Source organism: Aulonocara sp. 'chitande type north' Nkhata Bay, linkage group LG7 (genome assembly GCF_057382095.1).
Source record: "Aulonocara sp. 'chitande type north' Nkhata Bay isolate Kocher_YH1m ecotype deep benthic linkage group LG7, A_spYH_male_GT1.1, whole genome shotgun sequence".
Taxonomy (NCBI): domain Eukaryota; kingdom Metazoa; phylum Chordata; class Actinopteri; order Cichliformes; family Cichlidae; genus Aulonocara; species Aulonocara sp. 'chitande type north' Nkhata Bay.
In genome coordinates, this window is record NC_141350.1 from 35,222,235 (window position 1) to 35,249,308 (window position 27,074).

At 39.9% G+C, this 27,074-nt stretch overlaps 1 protein-coding gene across 1 annotated transcript; it reads left to right on the forward strand.

Moving 5' to 3' along the window:
- The first annotated feature begins 1,281 nt into the window (after window positions 1–1,281).
- Window positions 1,282–26,381, forward strand: man1b1a (mannosidase, alpha, class 1B, member 1a). The gene is made up of 14 exons (XM_086300184.1): window positions 1,282–1,609; window positions 2,186–2,328; window positions 12,338–12,446; window positions 12,714–12,919; window positions 16,214–16,356; window positions 16,485–16,603; window positions 16,959–17,150; window positions 17,887–18,035; window positions 18,341–18,529; window positions 18,904–19,094; window positions 21,561–21,681; window positions 21,946–22,140; window positions 24,394–24,525; window positions 24,937–26,381. The coding sequence occupies exons 2-14, from the start codon at window positions 2,227–2,229 to the stop codon at window positions 25,144–25,146; spliced, it is 2,058 nt and encodes a 685-aa protein (XP_086156310.1). The 5' UTR covers window positions 1,282–1,609; window positions 2,186–2,226; the 3' UTR covers window positions 25,147–26,381.
- The last annotated feature ends 693 nt before the right edge of the window (window positions 26,382–27,074 follow it).

Consider the following 27,074-nt stretch of genomic DNA (forward strand, 5'->3'; position numbering starts at 1 on the left):
ATGCCCATCACTCATCCCTGTATATAATTAGCATATGGGAGGAACTGAGCTTTCTGATATGCTATAACACCTGTATAAGACAAGTTATAAGTCACAAGTTAAGGAGATGGCATATGCCACTGTTCGGATACATCCTTGACTTGAATTCCTGGTCTACAAGAGGGACTGTGCCCTAGTGGACCAGAAACCGATGGCTCTCAAAAGGTTTGTGCCTGGCTGTGTCTGAACCAAGTTAACAAGCCAGCATCTACAGTTGGACAACCATGATTCAGCTCTCCATGACCACAGAATAAATGCTACACCCTAAGACCCCAACGACCAAAACCAGTAGATGTTCTTGATTTGCACAGTTTTTGTTTTGTTTTTTTAAAAACAAAAATTATTTTGCACAGTAGCATTCAATCAGAAGTAGCCTGAATGTGAGTATTTTGTGCTGCTGCACATTTTTCACAGTTGCAGATTTTAAAAAAAAAATGTATTTTGTTGTTTGATATAATACTTTCCTTTGATGGAAGGAATACTTTAAAAACTATAGGGTCTATTGAAAAAAAATTTGATTGTGGTTATTACTCACCCAAGTCAATAAGAAATGTAAACAAAAAAAAATTGTTCCATTGCTCTTTTCTTAGTGTGGACCTTAAAGGGTTAAAATTTCAAGTTATGGCCTTGTAACTCAAACTCCAAAGTGAGACAATAACTTGAAATTTCAAGTTAATAAATTGAAAAATTCAGAGAAAGATCATACTGGATAAGGCATTGCACTTTAAGTCACAGAAAATTAAATATACAAAACAAGTTCACAAAAAATAAAGAAAAATATATTATAAATATCTCAAAATCAAGGTCTCTATCATGAAAACTGCTCATAAAACTGACAGTAACAGATGAGCAGTGGCATGTGAAATAATTTCTTTTTATTATTTTAGAATGTATATAGTGGATGCGTTCATATAATGTGGTACTGAAGTTCCCCTGCTTTATTTATTTCTTAATAAATGATTAAATTTGGAGTCATTTTTTAGAAGATCTAATTATGACGCTGACATTTTTCGAATGTAAATCAAACGTAACTAAAACGGAAGTTTGTTTCCGCCACTGAATTACTAAATAAACAAACTTCAGGGTTGTACTGTTTAAACTAAATACATTTCTAAAACGATGTTACTAAAAATACTACAGAATGTGTTCAATGGGAAAAAAAAGCTAAAATAAAGTTAAATGATGACCTGAAGCATAAAGCCAAATTCGTTAAGACACCGGGTTGTTACGGGTTAATTCAAACACTCTCAGATCACGTGCCCACATCACATGACCTACCTCGTCAGAGCTTGTCAGGTCTTTTCCGTATCTCCCTCTGCTTTCCTATCTCTTAACTTCAACCGTATTTCCTCCAGTTTATTTTGCTTGACATTTCATGTGGCAGCGGGTCTTATTGTGTGTTGCTCGAACACAGGACTGCGCTGCATGTTTGTTAACCTGCGTCTTGAATAAAATTTCGCTCCATTCAGAAACGACCCGAAGAGCCACAGCTAGCCTCTGGTAGCACGCTAGCAGCTGTTCAGTTTTGGGGATAATAGCGTCGCTGTGAGGCAGCCAACCAGGCACAAAGGTGAGAGGGAAGCAGCTGAGTGTTTGACTTCTGACTTGGACTCTGTGGTGTTATTTGCACAGCGTGACAGCGATGTGAGAAAAACTGAATTAACGTCGAGTCTTTTACGCTTTAGCTAGCATGGTGTTAAAAGGAAAAAGATGACTCGTACTGCCGTACACACGCTTACTTGCATCTTGATGATTGTCCTTAAAAGAATTACAGAGCATGTTAAAGTTTGGGTTTTTAAAATCCAGAGTTTTTATACTGCTTCCCAAAACATCACCAAGGAGCATGCACACACTACATCTCTTATGTGGGGGTGTATTTGTGCTGACACTGTCAGCACAAATAGAACTTATTTTATTGTTTATGAGTCCATCAGAAGAAGCAGCATAGTAAAAGGCTTGCATGTCAGGTGTACAAAAGCTGTCATGAAGCTGACTAATCTAATGTAAGCCAGCATGCTTACAGTTCTTACAATTGCAATGTGAAAGAATGTGTAAGGGAAAAAATGCTGAAATTGATGGATTTTACATTTACATTCCACTTTATTTCAGGGAATAGTCCTAACTTCGTGTGTTCTTCATTTCTTAGGGCAGGTTCTATGACATACGACCATCAACCCCGATCAGAGGATGTACCCGCCTTCCAGAAAGGACTTCATCTCTCTGACACTCAGTGACCCACACAGTCAGAACTACAACAATGGCAAACACCGAAGGCAGTCCTGCTGGAGAGTGAGTAGTCCTGTAATTTGATATACAGAGCTCGGCTGACGAATGAACGTGAAGTTTCTTAAAGATTTTAGAAACATGAAACAGGAATGCACGTATAATTATCTAAAACGGTGCCACCTAAAGAGGATTTTTAGGGCATAGGACTAGGAGTGACTTGGAGGCTGGAGTCGGCACTAAAAACTGGAATCAGAGGGTTAGAAAAGATAGTAAAGGCAAATAGCTAAAAATGTCAAAGTGGTTGAACTAGGCTTAAAAACACACACACACACACACACACACACACACACACACACACACACACACACACGCACACACATATCCAAAGGGAAAAGGAGAACCAGGTGCTGATAGTACACTGCAGAAAGTCTCAGACTGTCTTAGCGACATACATTGCTGGATGTCTCTGAACTTTCTCAAACTAAATCATGACAAAACCGACATTAATTAATCTTCGGTAAGCAGGACTCTATTAGTCTCATAAGAAACAATTTGGGCCCATTATCAGCTAATGTACATCCCCATGTAAAAAATCTTGGTTTCATTTTTGATTCCACTCTCAAGCTGGACAAGCAAATGAATTCAGTTGTTTGTGGCAGTTTTTTCCAACTCAGGAGCATTTCTAAACTCAAAAATATCCTGTCATCTAAAGACCTGGAAACTGTTATCCATGCTTTCATATCGTCACGTCTTGACTATTGTAACTCTCTCTATTTAGGCATTTGTCACTCAAGCCTGCAACTTGTTCAAAATGCAGCCACAAGGCTCCTGACGGGTACTAGAAAGAGAGAGAATATTACCCCAGTACTCGCATCTCTACGTTGACTACCAGTTAAACATAGAATCGATTTTAAGGTTTTACTATTTGTTTTTAAAGCTCTCCATGTTTTGGCTCCAGGTTACATTTCAAATTCAAATTTTATTTGTCACACACACACAACCATACACAGTATGACATGGGGGTGAAATGCTTGTAGCTGTGCAATGCCCGACCATTAAATGAAGTTAACTTAGAAATTTACAGTAAAAAATGTGCAAATAGCAGAAAGAGATTATAAAGATTATAAATAATAGGAAATGTGTGGTGGTGCGTGTGGTGATGTGTGTCCAGTCTTATAGTGATGTGTGTGGGAGAGTCCAGTGCTACACCTGGTTCAGGCCCCGAATAGCCTGGGGGAAGAAGCTCCTCCTCCTTCTCTCTGTTTTGGCCTTAAGGGAGCGGAAGCGCTTCCCAGACCTCAACAGTGAGAAGAGTCCATTGTTGGGATGGGAGAGGTCCATCATAATCTTCCTAGCTTTGGACTTGCACCGCTTGGTGTAGATGGACAGCAGGTCAGGGAGCTCTGCGTTCGGCTGAGCGCACCACTCTTTGCAGATCTTGTCTGTCCTGCTTGGTGCTGTTCCCAAACCAGATGCAGATGTTTGCCGTCAGGACGCTCTCGATGGTGAGGAGTAGAAGTTCTTGAGCACCTTCAGTGGCAGATGGAAGTCTCTAAGTCTTCTGAGGAAGAAGAGACGCTGACGGGCTTTCTTAACCAGGGTGTTGATGTGACAGGACCATAACAGGTCCTGAGTGATGTGGACACCCAGGTATCGGAAACTGTCCACTCTCTCCACTGGCGTGCCACTGATGATGAGGGGTTTGTAATTCCTCGCCTGCTTTGTAGTGAAGTCCACGATCAGCTCCTTAGTCTTGCTGATGTTTAGGAGGAGGTTATTCTCCTGGCACCAGGTCTCCAGGTTCCTAATCTCCTCCAGGTAGGCCGTCTCGATGTTGTCGGAGATCAGGCCCACAACAGCAGTGTCGTCAGCAAACTTGACAATGGAGGTGGTGTCGGATGTGGCTACACAGTCATAAGTGTACAGTGAGTACAGCAGGGGGCTTAAAACACAGCCCTGAGGCACTCCAGTGCTGAGTGAGATGGAGGGGGAGACTTGTTTTCCCACCCTCACTGATTGGGGTCTGTCTGTGAGGAAGTTGAGGATCCACTGACACAGTGATGAGCTGAGTCCTAGATCCGTCAACTTGGTGAAAAGCTTAGAGGGAATTATTGTGTTGAATGCTGAACTGTAGTCCACGAACAGCATCCTAACATAATTCCCTCTGCCAGTGTCCAGGTGACTCAGGGATGTGTGGAGCAGGTGAGATATGGCATCGTCTGTGGAACGATTAGTCCGGTAAGCAAACTGAAGTGAGTCGATGGTGGCAGGAAGTGAACAATTTCAGATCTTCTTAGCCTGCACTTACCCACTCGATCTCTGCGCTCCTCCAGTCAGATGGTTTTATCAGTTCCACGCTCCCAGCTCAAATCTAGAGGTGACAGGGCTTTCTCCATTGCTGCCCCGAGACTCTGGAATAGTCTTCCCCTCTTCATAAAATCCTCTTCATCCTTGAAGTCTTTAAATCGAATCTCAAGACCTACTTATTTTCCAAGGCTTTCGGATCTCTTTGATATCTTTTTTTTTTATTCTGTCTATTTGGTCTCTTATCTTATTGGATGATGTTGTATGTGTATATACGTTATGTTCACATATGTGTGCTTGTGTGAATGTGTACAGTTTTGTAGATGTATGTGCATATTTGCATGTACATTATATGCTATATACTCTTACATGTCTTACAATTCTTTTTAAAATGTTTTCTTTCTATTTAAATTCTTTTATTATATTATCCCTCTGTTCAGCACTTTGGCCGACACTTGATGTCTTTTAAATGTGCTATATAAATAAAGATGACTTGACTTTCAAACTAAAATGATGAAGCTGAGACATGTACAGTGATTTGTCAATCAGGAACAGATTGGAAATTGTTAAATATACATCGAGTTAAAGAAGCTACACAGGTTAGTTGGTTGTGCTGGCAACAACACGTCAGGCCACACGCTTAAAAGAAATATCAGTATATGGAAATAATTTATTTGTGCTTTGATAACCAAAGTGTTCAGTAATCCTTTTAAGTGTTTGTGAATCATGTTTTGTGACTAGAGTTACAATACCAGCTTTTAATAGTTCAAAGCACTTTAGAGTTTTAGGACTAGTGTGTTAGACAGCAGTACACACCGTCATCATCATCAAAACTCCAAACAAGTAAACCTTTTATGTGAACTAGTGCAGTGCCCTTTCAGGTAGAGTTGAGTTCAGGCCATGTTGTTTTTTGTAGCCTCAATTTTCTCCTAAATGCATCAAACGCAGGCAGTCATTTTGTAAAGAGGGCAGATGTAATGATACTTGATGGCTGTGTGCTGTTTTGTGTATGTGTGATATTGTGCAGAATCACTTATCTAAACAACATAAGTAATGATCTCCCAGAAAACTACAGACTCAAGATAAAGAAAATAATAATGGTAACCTAAAAAATAATTTAAATAAAGAATATAAATAGAAACATAAACCAAAAGTATTGATGTGTTTTCTTGGCCTGTGGGGTGTACTACAAAGGAAGTTTAACAGATCTGGGCTTTCCTTGCTTTAACTGATTTAACAAAACCTAAAACCCCATTGGATAATTTGCTCCGTTAATTTGGGTTTTCAGCTTCAGGGTCTGTGTGTGCACACATAAAAGTCAATCTGTCATACATCATGTGACACTTCTGACGCACAAAAAGATCCCTGCGAATGCCGCCTCCTCCAATCACAGACGTTAACGAATGATGATGATAAAATGCATCACAATCTACAGAGAACATAACAGTAAACAATAAACTTAGATTAATAGTATTTTCTGGAGCTTCTTGTGATTTGACAGCAATTAAAAAAACATTTTAATTCAAGTTAATGGTTTTATTTCTGAATATGCTCTTGGCACTGCTGCTTACTTACAAGTTGATGGCTGTAAGTTCTCAGACTTTAACGGTTTAAAGGTTACTGTCTCATAGCTTAATAAAGGAGACGTGGTTTAGCTTGTTGGCAGATCAAAGTGAAACTGACTTTACTGACTGAACAGATATTCATAGCGTGCGTTCTATGTTCTAGTGAATGGCATTTGGTGACTACAGGCAAATAACCACTAGCTACATGAAGTGGGCAGGGCATGAGATTAGTTTCTGGTGAATCACTGAACTACCAGTGTGCATGCAGGATTAAGCTGGTTGATGTATGGTAGTAGTAAAAACTTTAGGGGGTTACCGAGGCAACCGGCACCTGGAACATTTGGACATTTGGAGTGAACTTCAAAACAATGTGCAGTGAGTGAATCGCTTCCAGTGTGGGAATCTGATGCACAGTTTACACCGCTGCAACTTTGCAGGTTCATTCATCATATTAGCAAGGTAGATGGCTTAACAGATTGGCAAACACAAAATGTATTTGCCCTGCAGATAATCTGTAAACCTACTGCACTTAAAACATGTAAATAAATGATTTGGCTAAAAGGCGGCCAGATAATTCTTAAACCAAAATTCTGAACATAACTTGCTCCGACCAGGTTATATGTTCATCATAAGTTGCCCCAATAATTTAGCCTGGTAAAAAGAAAGAGAACCACTTGTGTGATGCATAAAACTCAGACTTTAAGATCCAGATAGATTGCCAAGTCGTTAATCTTGCTTTGTAGGAACCACAAATGCTGAGCCTATTGCACGCAGATAATCACAAAGCTAGGAAATGAGACACGGGTGGAATAAGGAGAAAAGATGAAGACAAGAAGTCGCAGGCAATACACAAAGCCCAGTTATTAAAATAAAAGGGGCGTTAGAAACAAGGAAGGACAGGGAACTAACATTTAGGCAAACCAGAGGGAGATGACAACAAGGAAACAATTGGAATACTGGGAAAATATGAACGTGGAAACACAAGAATGAATGTTAGTAAAATACAAACGGCGATTAAAAGACAACAAATACACAGTCCCACTAGTGGAGCAAGCAGCAGCCAGTGGAGGGAAAACATTGGTAGCTGACATCAGCTTTGAACCAAAGTATGAGAAATGCTCATCCAAATTAACTTGAATGCTACACCGCACTTACTCTGGTAAACAGCTTTTAAATTTGAAGTTGAACGGATGTAGATATGTGTTTTGTTATGTGTTCCTGTTACTGGGTGGGAACGTGTTTGATAAACTGAGTGAGCGAAACACCATTAACAAACTTGTATCAAATATTGACATAAAGCAGTTGTGTTCATTCACTTGGAGCATTTTCTGTGATGCTGTGATATATATAATACAACCAGAGGTGGTAATGAGTTGCTCTGTTCTTCAGCTGTAAGCATTAGACTATTTGGTTACAAGTCTGACTGGATTGATTATCTCTGTTTTTATGACCTGTTTTTGTAACAAATCGATTCCCAGGGCTTCAGTTTTCCTTTCTTACGCCTCCTTTGTTGTGGAGCAGCCTGAACTTTAAACCTCTTCAGATAAAAGCATCCCCTAAGCACATAATGTGTCCGATCACTCCAGCGAGATCAAATAGATATTGGTCCCATCACTTTGTCTCTTTTGTCTCCCAGAACATTTTCTTTAATCTTGTTTTCTTTACATTCAATTTCTTTAATCTTGTTTTCTTTACTTTTGCTCTCATCCTTGTGCGTTTAATCTGTGAGGGTCCTCATCTTCTTTGTCAAGCTTAGTACTCGCAAGGATATTATGCTGTGCATATTCAGTGTCTCAATACTCTTCTTTGCTCTTCCTCAGGGGGTTGACAGTCACAGTGCTGCTTTGCTAAAAGGTTTCTTTCATCCTTGTACAACTTGTCCTACAACCTTCTCACAATGAGACTGCCTTGGTTCTTAGTGAATTAATGGATGACATCCATTTCTCAGCTTTAAATAGAAAAGCTGTGAATCAGATGTTGTTCGTTAAGCACTACTTTGTTTCCTCTGCAGGTTGATACAAGCTCAGGAATATCACATCCTGTTTGTGATGTATTTTATCTCACACTCATAGGACAAACAAACCATGCAGGCAGAACAGGAGACCAGAACAGTAGCTAGGACATGGTGTCCTGGGTGGAAAGTGGTGCTTTTTCTTTTTAAAGAGGTAAAGTCATTTGCTGCTAAGAAATTGTAGTCCTCATGCTCCTCAGATGGCTCCATTTCCCAAGTAGCAAATTTGTTCTTCCAGCTTCAGTGTCTTCATGTTCTTTTAAGTTGTAAGGTGGAAGCAACAGTACACGCCAGTCGAGAGAGGCTGAATTGTGCAGATAAACAATGATAACGGTTTTCAGTATGTAGCTGCTTTGTAGTTAGGTCCATAAGTTTTTAGACAATGACACATCGCAGTTTATTTTAATTCAAACAGCTGAAGTGCAGGATTTCAACTTGAATTCAAGATATTTCACTGTTTAAATCTCTGCAGAAAAATGGCTGTAATTAAATTTCTTGCCGTCAGCAAAATATTTACATTCAAATGACGTGGTTTCATGGTTTGCTAACAAGAATGCCAAAATTTTCTCTGACTGTTTGAGTTGTTGTTTTGACTTGAAGGTTGTGTTCATGTGAATTTTCTGATTACTCTAACAGCACATAAGTGTAGCTGTTGCCTACAGTTGGAGCTTCTCCTCTTGACATAATCGGGGCATAATTACCATCAAATCACTTTTAAACACAATGGTTGTGGCATAATCGGTGCTGCATTTGCATATAAAACACTCGCTCAAAGACAGAGTTAAAAGCAACAGAAGGTTTCTAACCCATTTCCCTCGCACTCTGCACTGTTGCTCTCCTGAGGCACAGAGACAAGTCCTAATTTAAATTGTCAAATTTACACCAAAACACCAAAGATGGTGGTAGAAGTATCACTTCCAGAGGAAATCAAGAAACTGTATTTTAAAACAAAATTTGGGGGCAATGCCAACAAATGTGTCACACTTCAAAATAAATAAAGAAATGAATAATAATCAAATTGTCACCATTGATTCGATATAAAATAAGCTATAAGATAAGCTATGCTTCATTTGTCTTAAAAGTTGGAAATTACTGTTACAGTAGCCAAACTGTATAAATATATAAATAAATATAATATTTTTATATTGCTGCTGCACTTTGGCCTGGTCGCTCTTTGAAAAGAGATTTTAAACTCAATTAGACTTTTACCTGGATAAATAAAGGAAAATTAATGAAATAAAATAGAATGACTCAATAAAATGCATTACTGAAAAATTGTCCCTGATGGTGGAAGCCATTGACACTGTTTCCTCCTGTTTTTTTGTTTGTTTTGTGTGTTTTCCCACTAGTTTTCCATTTAGCTAGGTTTTGTGTCACATGAGGCGAAACCTGGAACCTGAAGAAGATCTGATGTGTTTAAAGTGTTCCTTCAATTTTTTGCTGTATATAATTTCAATATGAAAACCCCCCCAAATATATCTCAGTCATTTAAAAACTATGCAAAAGAAAGGAACACACACACACACACACACACACACACACACTCTATTAAAATTGCAACAAAAACAAAACTGGATATAATACAAAAATAATACAAAAACAGCTTCACAGAATTAAAAGTAAAATAGCTCTGGAAGAAAATTTTTAATTTAAATAAGACTTCAAAATAACTATCCAGAAGCATTTCAAGATGACTGCTGACAAATTGAACCCTTGAGATCCATATACACTCATAGGAATCTGCAAATGCAAATGATTTTTCCCAACAAATCTGCTTCATTTTAAACAGTGTTCGACTTGGCCTCAACATTCAGTTCTCCAATCAATGTCCGCTTTTATTTTGCCATAATGCACAGAATCAATTTTGCATTCAGTTTTTAACAGCCTTAGTTGCTGTTATTGAATGCTATAAAAAGGATTGTGATAATCTGGTAAAAGAAATTCTACAGATGTCCAGATCATAAGCAAAAATGCTTCTGTAATAAACGCTGTGTGATTACTTTCCTTCACTTTTTAACTGCACGGTTGGCTCTTGTAAATGGAATTAATTTTGTCCTCTGAACTGGAAAGGCAAATGACTGCTCTTATCGACTAATCTGTAATGTTTTAGTTCAGCAGTATGTCATCTGACATTTCTTCTATAAAACCTGTTCTTAAAGAAGCAGGGACTGTCGACTTGTACCTGTGGATCGTCAAATTTAATGACAGTTTATGGTTCCTGAGAAAACCGTTCTCTGCAAATCATGTTCCTCTGAGGAGCTCAATGCTTGCTTCTCACACTGCACAAGGGACTTCAATAAGTGCTCTGCCCTTGTTTCAATCATAGTGGGTGTTTTTCCTACATTTCTAAAAGCACACGTAACAGGTGGGAAGCAGTGAATTTCATACTTTTCCTCCTCTCTCTCTGCAGATGAGGTCATTGAATGACTGGCTTTTGTTCATTGTGTTATATGAACTTTGAGAAGGGTAGGGTAGTTTAACATCAATCTCCTGCTATTAGAGCACTGAATTAAATTTTCTCAGAAAAAAGCTTAAGAGGGTACAAAAAGCCATAAATTGCATTTACAGAGGTCTTAAATTTATTCCCCGGTTTGCTGGAGGGGTATCTCATTGCAGACTGTCAGGAACGGATTTTGCGCTGATTTTATAGTTGTACATGAATTTGGAATTGGTCAATCCATCCATTTAAGCTATGTTATGTAAAGGTGTTAATTCATGCTTAATAATGCTTTCTTTTTTAATGTATGTTAAACTGGTTCATCCTCTAATTGAAAAGAGCCGTTTTAGCTCCCTTCCTTTTAGCCAGTTTTCTTCTGATTGGTTGCCCCTCGTAAATAGAAGTTTTAAATGGCACGTGGGTCTGTGCTGTAGACCTTATGTGAAACTCTGGCTGTATTTAAGATGACAGTTTGTCATGGTAAGAGAAAATAAGGGAAAATGATAGGTCTCCTTTGAGAACTGGTTGTGTGTGACAAATATGTAAGAGACTAAGAAATCTGGTAGGGAACAAGTCATGGCACTATAGGTGTGTAAATGAGCATAATGGTTGTCTGTCTCCATATGATGAACGATTGATCTGCTCAGGATGAATCCTGCCTCTCTTCCAGTGTTGCCACAATAGGATTCCATTTCTATGAATGTTTTTATCCCATAGGTTTGGAGCATTTGACTCCAGCACTATAGAAGTGCAACTTATTCTGTGTTTGAAAAGTGAAGTGCCTTGAATCTGCATTCTTCCTGATGACCAGTAGGGGGCGTCTCTTTTCAAAAAGATCTCTAGTTGGATGGAAATTAAAAGGAAAATGACAGTAACAGTTGAAGGCTCTTGTCTGTGAGCTTAGTAAACACTTTCTGGGTGAGTTTATGGCCTTAGTCGCTAGTTGTAGGTTAATGCAACATGGTGTTTTTGTAAATTTTGGTTTCCATTACAGTTCAAAGGGGGAGGATGCACAGGGATTTACCATGTTATCGACAAGTAGCAGTGAGCCTTGGTTTCTCAGTTTTCCCCTACCCTTGCTTATCACATCGAGTTTCAACACAACAACATGTTGCCATCAGAAATGTTCAACTTGAGGCTTCACAACTAAACTTAAGTAACCAATTCGTGATGTCATGGAAGTATCAGCCATATTTTATGTACGGTCTGTTCTCTGACTGCAGATCTGAACGTCACAGTTTGGCCAAAAAGTATAAAACTGAATCATGAGTCTCCTGGTGATTTCAAACACTGCTTTCAGTGCACAATTTTTGGACTGTTAGGCTGAACAGAATATCCTCATTATGTTGAAATGAAAATGCCTCCTGAGGCCATGGCTCATACAATGGTTCAATGCTTTCATGATGTTGCACAGGTGTTAATTAGAGCAGAGTGGTGCCAGGGTGCCTGTTGCCTTCTCTCCTCAGAGACGCTGGTTTTCTCACTCCCTCTGCTTTGCAGGGTTTAGCTGGTTAGATGAGAAATTTGAAAATGTACTTGCACCAAGCGGAAAGAGATGTGGAGTTTATACAGGGTAAGAAGACTATCATGCCTCCTTCTTTTACGCTCCTACTTTTTTTTTTTTTTTTTTTTTGGAAAAGGAGCCTAAACAGATTTGTTGGGGAGAAATTACAACCTCCTTTGAGACATCTGTGATTGAAATTCAGAGCTGTTAGACGTGTTCCAGTTTAGCTAGCACTGTTTATCTGCCCACAGAAATGGAAGCAGCTGTCTCGGCTCCAGCGAAGCCTCATCCTGTTCCTGCTGGCTCTGCTGCTCATATTGGGACTGCTCTCCTACAGCAGCATCACAGAACATTGGAGAGGTAAACACTTCCCTCTCCATGCTAAGCTAACATCACATACACAGAGACAAAAGTCTGTTATTAATTTTAATGGTCTTACTTTTTATGTAGCTAAATGGTTATTTGGATTGGGTGTTTGCCATGTTTACAGTGATTAAAAAAATTACAACTCCAGGACACAGTGATCATAGTTTATAATTCAAATATTTAGCAATAGCTCTACAATGTAGTTTACTGGGCTACCATCATGACGGCCTTCTTTTCTTATGTGTGCATGTGCTTGTGTAGGTTTGTCTGACCAGGAGGACTGGCTGGAGTTGAATGACAGAGAATTAAAGGCCATTCCTCCAGGTGTGAAGCCAGTGTTGGGTCAGGCTGCAGGTAAAGCTCCAGATCCAGTGGGGGGACCTCATTTGCAGCTAACTGTTGTTCCAGATGCTGCAGGAGAAGCCAGAGGACCAAATATCCCCATATTGGTTAAGCCTCCAGTTAAGGTTAGAGTTGTATTTGTACTTCTTTATTTTGGAAGCATCAGTTAAAACTGCGGTAGGTAAAAATAAATAAATAAATAAAGCAAACAAACAAAACAACAAAAAAAACCTGAAAAGAATATGGGGAAATTAAAAAAAACAAAACAGGTCTTCATGCCTGAGGTATTCAGTGCTGGCTTTCAGCTTTTGAAACTTGGCGTTTGAACCTTGCTCTGGTCTAAAAACACCTGTGGATGTCTCTTGGATATCTAGTAACACTTACCCAGCTTTAACACTTGTAATATTTTTTTTTTCTTTGTAGAATTATTTTTTTTCTGTGTAATTATTGTTTATTGTGCTTACTCATTTATGACCTCTATAAGCCCTTTCTCGCTGATTTCATAATCCCAATTTTCTGTTTCAGTACATATTTAATGCAATGTGATGTTTAATTTGAAAATTGTGGTGCTTTTTTATAGTTAAATGGACTATAAAGCAGGGTGTTCTTGTTGCTATTCTATGAGCATGCAGTGTGCTTAGTTTCTCAGATCCTTTTCTCATTCCGTATCAAAACACCAAAATGCTCCTCTTCAAAATTAGGGTTTGGCTATATACATCTGTTGTGTATTATACAGGTCCTTCTCAAAAAATTTGCATATTGTGATAAAGTTCATTATTTTCTGTAATGTACTGATAAACATTAGACTTTCATATATTTTAGATTCATTACACACAACTGAAGTAGTTCAAGCCTTGCTCATGAAAACCCAAAATTCCTATCTCAAATTAGCATATCATGAAAAAGTTCTCTAAACAAGCTATTAACCTAATCATCTGAATCAACGAATAAACACCTGCAAAAGATTCCCGAGGCTTTTAAAAACTCCCAGCCTGGTTCATTACTAGGGATGGGTACCGGTAGTAACCAGACCGAAAAGCAGCGCACATTTCGGTGCTTTATTTCGGTGCTGTTTTTTTCCTGAGCTGTGATACACTTCTAGCCAATCATTTTACGTTTCCGAGGATAGTAGGCGGGTCCAGGTACGTACGTTCTGTTAGAGCAGAGCTACAGATTAAAAATGTCCAAGGCGAAGCGGTCAAAAGTCTGGCTGTACTTCACAGCAAAATATGCAAACTCAGCAGCCTGCAACAAGTGCTTTAAGCTGATACTGTGATACTGTCAAAGGAGGAAACACCTCAAATCCGATGAAACACCTGGCGATGTATAGCGTTTTTTTTAAAAGCCCAGAAATGCGCCGTATTTGATAGCTTGTTGCGAGACCTCACACCAAGCACATCTGTTATGCAACATCCCCCAAAAACACGACGAGGAGAGTCCTGGCCCCTAGCCCTGCCAGTGTAGCAGAAATGATGACGGGTGATGATGGCAGCAGCAGCCGTTCTTCTCTGCGTGTGAAGCTTAATGTTGTTCATGTGTAATTTACGTTGAGTAAGCTAACCACGTTATTACATTAAGGCAGGTAAGGTGAACTAGCAAACATCATCATAGCTACATGCGGCTGTCTTCTTGTTTGATGGCAGATACTCCCTTCACCCTGGCTAAAAAGGCTAAAATGACCAAAGAAAAAGTGGAAAACAGTTAAACATGAGAGGTTTTGGACAAAGTTTGTTTTTTTCCATTGTTTAAGCACTGCTTCCAGCCAAGAGTGATACCATATATGCCCCATAGCTGCAGAAAAGGCTAACATTGTTATCTTTTTACAAAAAACAGCTGAACATGAGAGGTTTTTGGACCAATTTTGTGTTCTCCATTCTTTAAGCACCGGTTTGAGCACCGTTTAAGCATCGGCACCGTTTCAAAAGTACCGATTTGGCACCGGTATCGGATAAAACCTAAACGATACCCATCCCTATTCATTACTCAAAACCGCAATCATGGGTAAGACTGCCTACCTGACTGCTGCCCAGAAGGCCATCATTGACACCCTCAAGCAAGAGGGTAAGACACAGAAAGAAATTTCTGAACGAATAGGCTGTTCCCAGAGTGCTGTATCAAGGCACCTCAGTGGGAAGTCTGTGGGAAGGAAAAAGTGTGGCAGAAAACGCTGCACAACTAGAAGAGGTGACCAGACCCTGAGGAAGATTGTGGAGAAGGACCGATTCCAGACCTTGGGGGACCTGCGGAAGCAGTGGACTGAGTCTGGAGTAGAAACATCCAGAGCCACCGTGTACAGGCGTGACCTGGGTAATGGGCTACAGGGGCCGCATTCCCCAGGTCAAGCCACTTTTGAACCAGAAACAGCAGCAAAAGCACGTGACCTGGGCTACAGAGAAGCAGCACTGGACTGTTGCTCAGTCGTCCAAAGTACTTTTTTCAGATGAAAGCAACTTCTGCATGTCATTCGGAAATCAAGGTGCCAGAGTGTGGAGGAAGATTGGGGAGAGGGAAATGCCAAAATGCCTGAAGTCCAGTGTCAAGTACCCACAGTCAGTGATGGTCTGGGGTGCCATGTCAGCTGCTGGTGTTGGTCACTGTGTTTTATCAAGGGCAGGGTCAATGCAGCTAGCTATCAGGAGATTTTGGAGCACTTCATGCTTCCATCTGCTGAAAAGCTTTATGGAGATGAAGATTTCATTTTTCAGCACGACCTGGCACCTGCTCACAGTGCCAAAACCACTGGTAAATGGTTTACTGACCATGGTATTACTGTGCTCAATTGGCCTGCCCACTCTCCTGACCTGAACCCCATTGAGAATCTGTGGAATATTGTGAAGAGAAAGTTAAGAGACGCAAGACCCAATACTCTGGATGAGCTTAAGGCCGCTATCGAAGCATCCTGGGCCTCCATAACACCTCAGCAGTGCCACAGGCTGATTGCCTCCATGCCACGCCGCATTGAAACAGTCATTTTCTGCAAAAGGATTCCCAAGTACCGATATATGCACAGTGCACAGATATATGCACAGTTATGCACTCAATACCAAGTAGTGAGTGCATAACTGAACATAATTATTTGAAGGTTGACTTTTTTTGTATTAAAAACACTTTTCTTTTATTGGTTGGATGAAATATGCTAATTTTTTGAGATGGGAATTTTGGGTTTTCATGAGCTGTATGCCAAAATCATCAATATTAAAACAATAAAAGGCTTGAACTACTTCAGTTGTGTGTAATGAATCTAAAATATACGAAAGTCTAATGTTTATCAGTACATTACAGAAAATAATGAACTTTATCACAATATGCTAATTTTTTTGAGAAGGACCTGTACAACCTGTGACCCACATCAGACCTTTTCCATGATATTTTTATATTTTCCTTTGTGTTTTTAGCTCTAGCAATGTGTGTTTTCACAGAAAAAGATATTTGCAAACAAAAGAGGTCCACCAAGCCTACAGAGAGATGCAAATGTTTCAGACACGGTCGGCAGGGAGAAGCAAGAGCAGGTGGTTCAAGAGGACGAAGGTGAAGAGGAGGAAAAACAAAAGAAGATTGTCAGGTGATAAAAGATTGTAGTCAAACATTTTTTTTTTTGCTGGATGGAGGCAGTGACACATGCTTCAGTAGATATATCAGAGAGACCGATATAAATAATTCAGGTATAAGATGTTTACTTTTAATACACAGCTGGAGAGGAGCAATGATTGAAGCTGACCAGGCTACAGAACCTCCACCCTCAGCCAATGAGAAAGAGGCAGCAGTGCCCCCAGCACCTGCCAACCCAGCTGGCACTGTCCCACTAGAAGGTCAGCACTGCTTGCTGTAATTCTAAGCAAACCTTTCTTGCTTTCAGGGTGCACTGAGAAGGTTTAAAAATTTCCCCTCAAACAGATTCTTTAACATAGCTTTGGCCAGTTCTACTATTATATGCTCTTTATAGCTCAGCATTTCTTTTTGACTTAAAGTTGAATGTTTCCAACTCACACCATGAAGACCTGCTGTGCTCAAAGCATCAACACATGACACAGAATTTCTACTTCATTTCTACTCTTTCTACTCCAAATAATAAGAATAAGAAGTATGCTGTTCAAAGAGCTTCCAGCAGGAGACACAGATGTAAGTTTACGCTTTAATTATTCATTGTTATTCCTTTGCTTGTAGTTTCACCTGAAACTAGAGTGCGACTGGAGGCAGTGTGCGATGCCTTCAGACATGCTTGGAAAGGCTACAAGGACTACGCCTGGGGTCATGATGAACTCAAGCCCATCTCCAAATCTTTTGGTGAATGGTTTGGACTGGGTCTGACGCTGATTGATGCTTTGGACACCATGTGGATTATGGGCCTAAAAGAAGGTATTATTTATATTATTACTTGTTTTAGGTTTGTTTTTGTTTTTTTTTTTTTTGTTTGTTTTGGCTTTTGGGTTTGACGTTTTTTGGGGGGCTTGACATCATTGAAATTGTCTCTAAACTGATACCAAACGCGATATCCGTGTAGGATATTGCACAAAATTATTGTTATTTGTTATTTATGCTAAAACCATGAAATTGTGCTTATACTTGAACATATGACACCCCCCCCCCCCAATTAACAAGACTAGTTTGAAATAAAATAATTGTGTTATAGTGCTGCTGATTTTACTTTGACTAACCAAAAATTTCTCTATGCAAGAAAAAAAATCCACCAAGGAGATGTAGAGGTCCATCGTTGTAGCAGCTGCTAGCCTTCAAGCATAATTAGAGACATTACTTGTTGCTTGCATCACCCATCCATGGTCCATGAATAGTAATGTGGCAGGAGGAGTATGATCTATAATAATAATAATAATAATAATAATAATAATAATAATAATAATAATAATAATAATAATAGCAATAAAACAAATTTTGAAAACTGACTTTTTTCACGGAGTAATCTTCACCCTCTCAGACCAGCTAAGTCTCGTCTGACAGGGTTGGGTGTGCTCTGTAACTACACCACTCGATTGTGTTACTTGAAGTAAAACTCGGCCATACAGATGTACAGACTTTTTTTTTTGTGTCCTGTATCTCTTTATCACACTGTTGTAATTTACCTTTCTTGGCACAGAATTTGCAGAAGCAAAGACCTGGGTGGAGAAAGATCTGTCCTTTAACAAGAATGTGGATGTGAATTTATTTGAAACAACCATACGTATCCTGGGGGGGCTGCTGAGCACTTACCATCTAACAGGAGACCAGCTTTTCTTGGAAAAAGCTGTAAGTTGTCCTATAACAAAAATCGTCTCGCTTGTTACGTGAATTAGGGCTGTGAAATAAATTGAACCCATTAGAACATGCATGTACCATTTCTATAAACTAGAGTATAGTGTTTATAAGGTTAATCTTATTTTTTTTCTATATTTATAATTTATGTTTATCTAGTAAAATTGATCATCACAATGGTTTGCTGTACTTAGAATTCATCAGCTTCATTTTTTTCAAATAAATTCAATAATGCTTTAATCTTAGAACACGTACGTGGTGACTTCCTCTTTAATTCAGTCTCTTCTCTACACTTAAAGAAAGACATTGGCTCCAGATTGATGCCTGCCTTCAAAACACCTTCAAAGATTCCCTTCTCAGATGTCAACATTGGAAAGGGAACAGCACATCCTCCCAGATGGACATCAGACAGTACGCTCGCTGAAGTCACAAGCATTCAGCTGGAATTCAGAGAGCTGAGCCGCCTCACTCAGGACCCACAGTATCAGGTTAGGACACCACAAAGCTCTGCACTACAGTAAAATGTATTGTAATCTGTATTTTTGAGATGGAGTGACAAATAAACAATTAATGTGGTAAGATGATGTGTTTCAGTTCAGTTAAAATCTGACGTTGTGTACCCATCACTCGTTCTCTGGGGATTGAAGTGACAAGCATAAATTTATGCCTAAAGAAGTTCAGCCCGGTCTGACATGAACTTAAATAGTTTCTGTCACATCCAGAGACAGACATGTGTGCCAGCTTTTGATGAGCCTTAAAGTGCAAAAAATGAAACATGAACCAAAACATGAGCAGTAAGTGAACAGAGGCTGTTGGTTTCATGTCATCTCATTAGTCCCATTCCTCACTTTTGTCTCTCCAGGAGGCTGTGAATGAGGTAATGACGCTGGTCCACAAACTGCCCGGCAAACATGACGGACTGGTGCCCATGTTCATCAATACCAACAACGGCCAGTTCACCCACAAAGGAGTCTTCACACTTGGTGCCCGGGCAGACAGCTACTATGAATACCTGCTCAAACAGTGGATTCAGGGAGGCAAAACAGAAGACAAGTGAGTACAGCTTTTCAGTTTGCCATTGTTTTTCCATGATTCTGTGGGAAAGTGCCAGACTGCTAAAGCTTCAACTGCAGAACTAAAAAATGTAATAAACCTTCATCAGTCTATGTGTGTCTCACCTAAGATGAACTGTACTCGATCCTTTTGTTTTCCGTGTAGTATTTAAAAGGTATAAGGGCCTTAAAGATCAAAAGGGTGTGTCTAACAGATGAACAGGAAGTGTTGCAATGTAATAAACTTGAGATTTACAAGCAGTTTGCTAACTAATCTTAGAAAGATGTTGATTGTCCTCGTTTTCAGTCAGACTCATAGCTAGGATATACAAGATTCCTAAAAAAAACCTTCAAAAAACAAAAACATCAAGAAACACAAATTTCCACAACATGTTTTGAAGAGCAAAATATTTTGAACACATGCAGAAATCTTGCTGAGCTTTTAAAGTACAGTTTGACTTTAACTCATTTGTGAATGGATACCACATGCTCTGAATAGATTTGTGATGTCAAGATCAAAGCTCTTGGGTGGCAGCAGACAGTCTGTTGCTGAACTTCTTGTTCTTCTCGCCTTTGTGACTCTGGCTTTATATTTTGGTTTTGTCATGATCAGTTGAGATTTTTGAACTGTGTTTTATGTTGGCAACAAAAGTTAGTGCACTTTATCAAGTGAGTATTACAGTGTCCCAAACCACATTACTGCAGACTGACTAATCATATGATAATGTCTGTTATGTATAGAGATGGCACGATACCACTTTGTTATGACCGATACGATATCATAAATTTGGATATGTGCTGATACCGATATGAATCCAATATAGTGGGTTTTTTTTAATCAATAAAATGTTTTTTTAATATCTTGCTGCATTTTGTATAAGTTCATACTCAAGTTTAAATAAACAACAACACTAAAGCTATTCTGTTATACCTGTATGTAAAAAATACACTGCACCCAAAATATTTCATAGTTCAGCAATACTGATCAATCTAATAAACTTAAACCTACTCCATTCTTCCTATTCTGGTATTTTAAAGAGTACTTAGCAGAAATCTTAAGCAACCTAACTAATAGGGTTCCAACTCCCAGCAAAAAAAAAAAAAAAAAAGGGAACCACCCCCAACCTCCACCTCATGATGCTTAATCGACATAATCAACTTTGTAATCAACTGCTCTGCCACCTGTAGCTCAGGTGGCAGAGCAGGTCAGCCACTAATCAGAAGGTCGGTGGTTCGATCCCAGGATGCCTCCTGGCTGCATGCCAAATATCCTTGGGCAAGATACTAACCCCATGTTTGCCTACTGGTGGTGGTCAGAGGGCCCGGTGGCGCAAGTGTCCGGCAGCCTTGCCTCTGTCAGTGCGCCCCAGGGCAGCTGTGGCTACAATGTAGCTTGCCTTCACCAGTGTGTGAATGTGTGAATGACTGATTGTAGTGTAAAGCGCTTTGGGGTCCTTAGGGACTAGTAAAGCGCTATACAAATACAGGCCATTTAATTTGATGCAGTGTGGGAAAAAAATGCACAGAAATAAAATATTTTTTTAAATAATTAAATAGATTCAACATCTTCCGTCAACAGAACTGCAGACTGCACAGATGGTACCTTCCCAAAGGAAAAAGTAATATAGCTTACTAGGGTATATTAAACTTAACAGTTACTATATACAGTAATGGACTTTGGTTGTAAGATTCAGATAATTATTGATTAAAAGCTAGACATTTTAAATGAGAATAAGAAAGAAAAGTATTTCTTTGTGCCCCCTTTTCCCCGTTCATGCCCTATCGGCCCCCCTGGCTAAACTTTGCTAGATCCGCCCCTGCACAGTTACCAGCCGTCAGCTGCATAGAAAAGGATCCTGGTGTAGAAAGTAATATTAAATAAATTCTAACAACAGCTTATCAAGCTTAAACGTGCTGCTGTTGTTCAGCCGCTGGTTTCCTCTTTCTGGCGCAAAGTGGGCAATAAACAAACAAGAGAGACGGACTCGCGAGTCGCGACAGAAAAGCCGATCAGCTGATCATTAACCAGTTTCAGATTGAAGTAGCAGCAAGAAGAGGCAGTCGCTCCAGGTATTGGTTGTTAAGCTTAACGCGGGAATGCTTTACAAACATTCAGAGATGAACTTACACACTTGCTTTACTTCTCTCTGGGATAACTTTCTCAGAGATGAAATGCTGGTTTGGTAGCAGGCTTCAAAAACACACAGCCGCTCTATCACGTGAGCACACTGCTCCGACGTGCTACGGTTATGAGCCGAGTTACGCCGTGTCGCAAGTTTTGTGAGGTGTTTTTTTTTTTTTATATATATTTAATGTATCGGATTACATTTTTTTTTTTATTTCTCTCCGATATCCGATCCAGTAATTTACGTCAATATCGGACCGATACCGATACGTAATATCGGATCGGTCCATCTCTAGTTATGTATGTTGCTAATTTTCCTCTTTATGTGTATGCTTTGTTCAGTCTGTTGGAGGACTACCTTGAGGCCATAGAGGGAGTGAAAAAACACCTGGTGAGACAGACGGGACCCAGCAAGTTGACCTTTGTCGGAGAGTTGTCCCACAACCGCTTCAATCCTAAGATGGTAGAGATACTTATTCAGAGTCATTGACAAGATAAGGTGGTCTTGAATCCAATGCACTTGTTTGTTCGGGGTTATTTTTTATAATGCCATCGTCAGTCAACCATAGACAAACTGCCTTGTTAAATCAATCACCCGTTGTGCTTGAGCTAAATCTGTATCAATAAAAAGTCCCATGACACTCATTAGCTGGTCGATTTTTGGCTATCATTAATCTATCATTGTTTCTCAGCCTCTTCTTTGTGGACTGTATCTCTCACTCTGCAGGATCACCTGGTATGTTTCCTGCCAGGGACTCTTGCTCTTGGGGCCCACAACGGCCTCCCAGGGGATCATATGGATCTGGCTGTGCAGCTGATGGAGACCTGTCACCAGATGTACAAGCAGATGGAGACTGGACTGAGCCCAGAGATCGCACACTTCAGCCTGCAGGCCAGTGATGGGAGTGATGTTATTGTGAAGGTGAGACTCAACTTATTGATCATCCATCCATCCATCCATCCATCCATCCATCCATCTTCATCCGCTTTATCCGAGGCCGGGTCGCGGGGGCAGCAGCCTAAGTAAAGAGGCCCAGACCTCCCTCTCCCCAGCCACCTCCTCCAGCTTATCCGGGGGAACACCAAGGCGTTCCCAGGCCAGCCGAGAGATATAATCTCTCCAGCGTGTCCTGGGTCTGCCCCAGGGCCTCCTCCCAGTGGGACATGCCTGGAACACCTCACCCAGGAGGCGCCCAGGGGGCATCCTTGTCAGATGCCCGAACCACCTCAGCTGGCTCCTTTCGATGTGGAGCAGCAGCTGCTCTACTCTGAGCCCCTCCCGGATGGCCGAACTTCTCACCCTATCTCTAAGGGAGAGGCCAGCCACCCTTCGGAGGAAGCTCATTTCTGCCGCTTGTATCCGCGATCTCGTTCTTTCGGTCACTACCCACAGCTCGTGGCCATAGGTGAGGGAGGGACGTAGATCGACCGGTAAATTGAGAGCTTCGCTTTTACACTCAGCTCCCTCTTCACCACGACGGACCGGTGCAACGTCCGCATCACTGCAGCTGCAGCCCCAATCCGTCTGTCGATCTCCGGCTCCCTTCTCCCTTCTTATTGATCATCTTATGTCTTATTTTACTATTATTGTTAAATGTATTATTACATTAATCACATGTAGAAGTGTCTTTTGGTTTTTGTATTCCCTAATTTTCAGTGTGGCTTGTATGTAATTATTACTTACTGTTACTGTATGGAGGTGTGTCCCACCAGAGTGGGAATGCTTAAATGTGGTATGGAGATGTAGGGCACTATGCTATGATATCTGGTTGCTGGATCTCGCTGACTGATGTTTACCTAGTAGACCAAAAGCAATCAAACACTTCCTCCAAGCATTATTTTTCATGTTAATCTTGTAGTTTATGTAGGCTGGATACTCAGAGAACAGCTGTATTTACTCTCTTGTAGTCCAGCACAGACACAAGCAGCTAAGAAGCGGCTGCTAGTGAGTGTAGATTTTGACCTCCCCTTCACCCCCTGTGATCGTGCAGCTGGGAAAAAGTGATGTTGACCAGCACAAAGGTTTTGCTTGGTGAACATTTTAGAACTCTCTACAACCACATATGATTTAAACCAGCGGCCCCCAACCCCCGGGCCTCGGGGGTTGGGGTCATTTGGTACCTGAGTCATTTGGTACCGGGCCGTGAGAGTTGAGGCTCAGGTGTGAAATGTATGGTTTTCAGGGGTTTTATCGGTTTTCAGCGTTATTTTGTTATCGTTTTTATCGTTAACTCGGTTTTCCTGAGTCTTTTCACGTGTGTTATGAATAAATCTTTTTTCGGTACACGTACTAGTTTTATTTTGTTGTATTTATCTGCAACACCTTGAAGGCCGGTCTGTGAAAATATTGTCGGGCATAAACCGGTCGGTGGCGCAAAAAAGGTTGGGGACCGCTGATTTAAACGTCTTTTATTTATTTGAATTTATAGATCTGCATTGCGAAACAGTCTTTGTTATTTCTTTGTATTAAAAGCACAATATTTAACGAGCTGCAATAACCGAGAGTAAAGCACACCCACTGAGAGTTCTTGACCCTTTTGAGGGAAATTTTAATCAGTGAGTTTATGTTTGTTGTCAAAGTCATGACTGTACCCTCCTTAACCCTCCTCAAAGCTCATTTCATTTTTCATTAACAGCTTGTAGGTTTATATGGTTACTGTTCTCTGCTCTGCCACTTCTATGAATATTAAAATACGGTTCTGAAACATTTCAGGAGCTCATTTAAATTCTGTTATAAAAACTAAGGAAGGCGTTTGAAATTCTCAAGGATTTTACACATTGTGTGAGTGTGCACCTGACGTTTCTGGACACAAGTTGCTTTTAGACATGATTTTGACATTAAACACGCTCAGTCTAGGTATTTTGTGTAGGTACTGTAAGGTAGAAAGTAGTATAATAATACAGAGAAGCTTGGGGTTTACAGAGTCGGACTTCATTGCTGTCCAGATGTCTGTTGTGCAGTCACTGAGTTTTGATCCTCCCTGCTCTTAGCTTGTATTTAATCTTAACTGTAGCCTTGCTGCTCTTATAAGATGTCATCAAAATGGTATTTTTCATTTTCTGTGGGACTGACTGGTTGTATTAAGGGTCAAGCTGAAACACTGATCTTTATGTCATCTTTTTTGTTGTTGTTTTTATTGTACAATGTTCTGACAACTTCTCCTGTACACTTCAGCCTGCAGACAGACACAACCTGCTGAGACCAGAAACTGTGGAAAGTCTCTTCTACATGTACAGATTCACCAAAGATGCCAAGTACAGAGACTGGGGATGGGACATGCTGCAGAGTTTCAATAAGTACACAAAGGTACAGACAGCTGAATATGGATCATATTATGCGTTTTCATTACTAGCCAGTAAATGAATCTGATTTTTTGGGGGGGGTAAATTTGTACTTTGAACATTGGCTTTAATCATTTAAAAGTCCAGTCCAGTTGCAGTTTTTGATCATAAAAGAAAATGATTAGGTTCACACACTTATTTCAACTTACAAAAATAAAAAGTAAAGCAGTGCAGACTGATTACTGATGGAGAAAAGAAAAGACCACAGTTCAATGTCTCCCTCTCTTGTGGCTTCACAGTGCATGCACGGAAAGCTGATTGTTTTTCATGTGTAAAACTTTGGGCAGCATTGGAAAAGTTTAATTTGCATTATGATATATTTTCTGCTTCCCAATGGGGAAATTAACTTTCTGATTAGGTGCCTCTATTGTTGCAGGTCTCTGGTGGTGGCTACACATCCATTAACAATGTCCGCGACCCACTTAGCACCGGGCCCCGGGACAAGATGGAGAGTTTCTTCTTGGGAGAGACATTGAAGTACTTCTATCTGCTCTTCTCTGATGACATGGAGCTTCTCAGTCTAGACAAGTATGTCTTTAACACAGAAGCTCATCCTCTCCCCATATGGCCCTCTCCACCTAAGTGAATACACTGGAGACATCAGTGAAAATCAGGCCCGTGGAGTCAGGTGCATCTCTAAGTCTCCGTCCAAGCTGAACTGCTGTGTGAAAGCAGATCTGTGCTGTCTGCCTGATATGTAAAGGAGTTTAATTTGTTTTGGGGGGTTTTGTTAATTTTTCCTAAGGAAAAGGTTAGTGACAGAGCTGGTCTCTAATGTAAAAAAAAACAACAACTTTTTAAAACTCAGATCAAGCTACCGGGAACACTTTTATTTAGTACTTGGGTGACTGAGAATCTTCTTGTTTGTTCATTTTTGCTATGTGAGTTCAAAAACTCTCATTAGTCCTACATGTTGAGGAGTCCTGGCTGTTTAGGTGTCTGTTGACTCTCATGCTTGAAGGGCAGTGATTGAAATGTTTTGAGCACGTTCAGCTGAATTTTATATTTAAACGTTTGGCTCTAGTGTGTGAGTGTGGTGTGACGCATAGTTATCTTTACACTGGCACTTATTCACATATAAAAATGACACAAGTCAAAAACCCCTCAGGATTTTGTTACTCCGTGTGGCCCTATACCCCTGTGTGTGGGAGCTATGGGCTACTGCAGCACACAGGGGATCAGTTCCAGGTCACAAGTCAGTGCCTAGCTGCAGAGGAAATCAGAGCTTTCCTAATACTGAACATTTATGTCTTTGATTTAAAAAAAAAAAAGTCTTCAAGTAAAATAATAGGACAAATACCGATTTTTACACCCTCATGCTGTGCAGCTTCCAGCTGTTGACCTCTGTTACTTTTCATTGCTCTTTTTTGTTTTTTGTCTTCTTCTATATCACTTTTACACTTTTTAGCTGTGATTTACATGATTCTGCAAAATAAAGAGTTAAATGAATTAAATTCCTGAACAGCCATATCTGTGTTTGTAAAGAAAAATGTGGCTGTTGTTTACGATCTTTACCTTTTTTGTGTAGCATTAAAGCAGTCGTGGTTCTTTAGGTGTTACCTGTGTGCCAGTAAACTGGCTCTACAGATGTAATAACGATGTAATAAGTCTTGAATAATAATCTTGGCACAAGAAGCTTTGCAGTCTTTGTTCTTTCAGAGTACGTGTTTGATCAAACTTTGGTTGAATGCACTTACTAAAATGCAATACTGTAACCACCACTCATTTGAGCTTCTTGTGTACTTTACAAAAAAAAGGTGTCATCAATGACCTGCAATTAGATCATGGAGTCATGGCCTGGAATATAACCCCCCCCCCCCCCCCCCCCCCCCCCCATTAATAAATAAATACACAAAGTGTCAATTGCCCCCCCTTGAAGCTATGTTAGCAGCCAGTATTTGGCAGGAAGTTTAATGCTTACTGTATATTTAGGCACTTTATGTTTCAAAGTGAAGATGCTAAACTGTTTGATAGAGAACCCCTATTAGTAAGCCCTTGGCCACAGGGGGAAGGAAGAACTCACTTTTTTTGACAAGGGGAGATGGACACAAGCGGGCTTAGGGAGATGCAGTCATTTATTATTATTATTATTATTATTATTATTATTATTATTATAGATATATTATTGTGATATTGAATATATTTGCACTTGCAGTGCTTAACAAATTTATTAGCCTGTCACAAAAAGAAGAAAACACAAATATTTAAGAAATCGTTGAAAAGCTTGAACAAAATTCTTATTTTTATACCCAAATCTGAGCTGGCAAACTGGACTTGAAGGAAGTCAGAATTTAAGCATAATGTTCAATCACATAATCTATTTTTTGTGTTCAGTAATGCAAATAAATGGAATTTGGCTTCTTAAATTAATATATATAAATATATACGTATATATTTGCATTTGCAGCATTAAAAACATATTGGTTAAAAGGCATAAAAATGACTAATTACCAATGTGGGTAATTTAGGGAAGCTGTGGAATAAACACTCAGTGATTGTTTAATAGACTTGTTA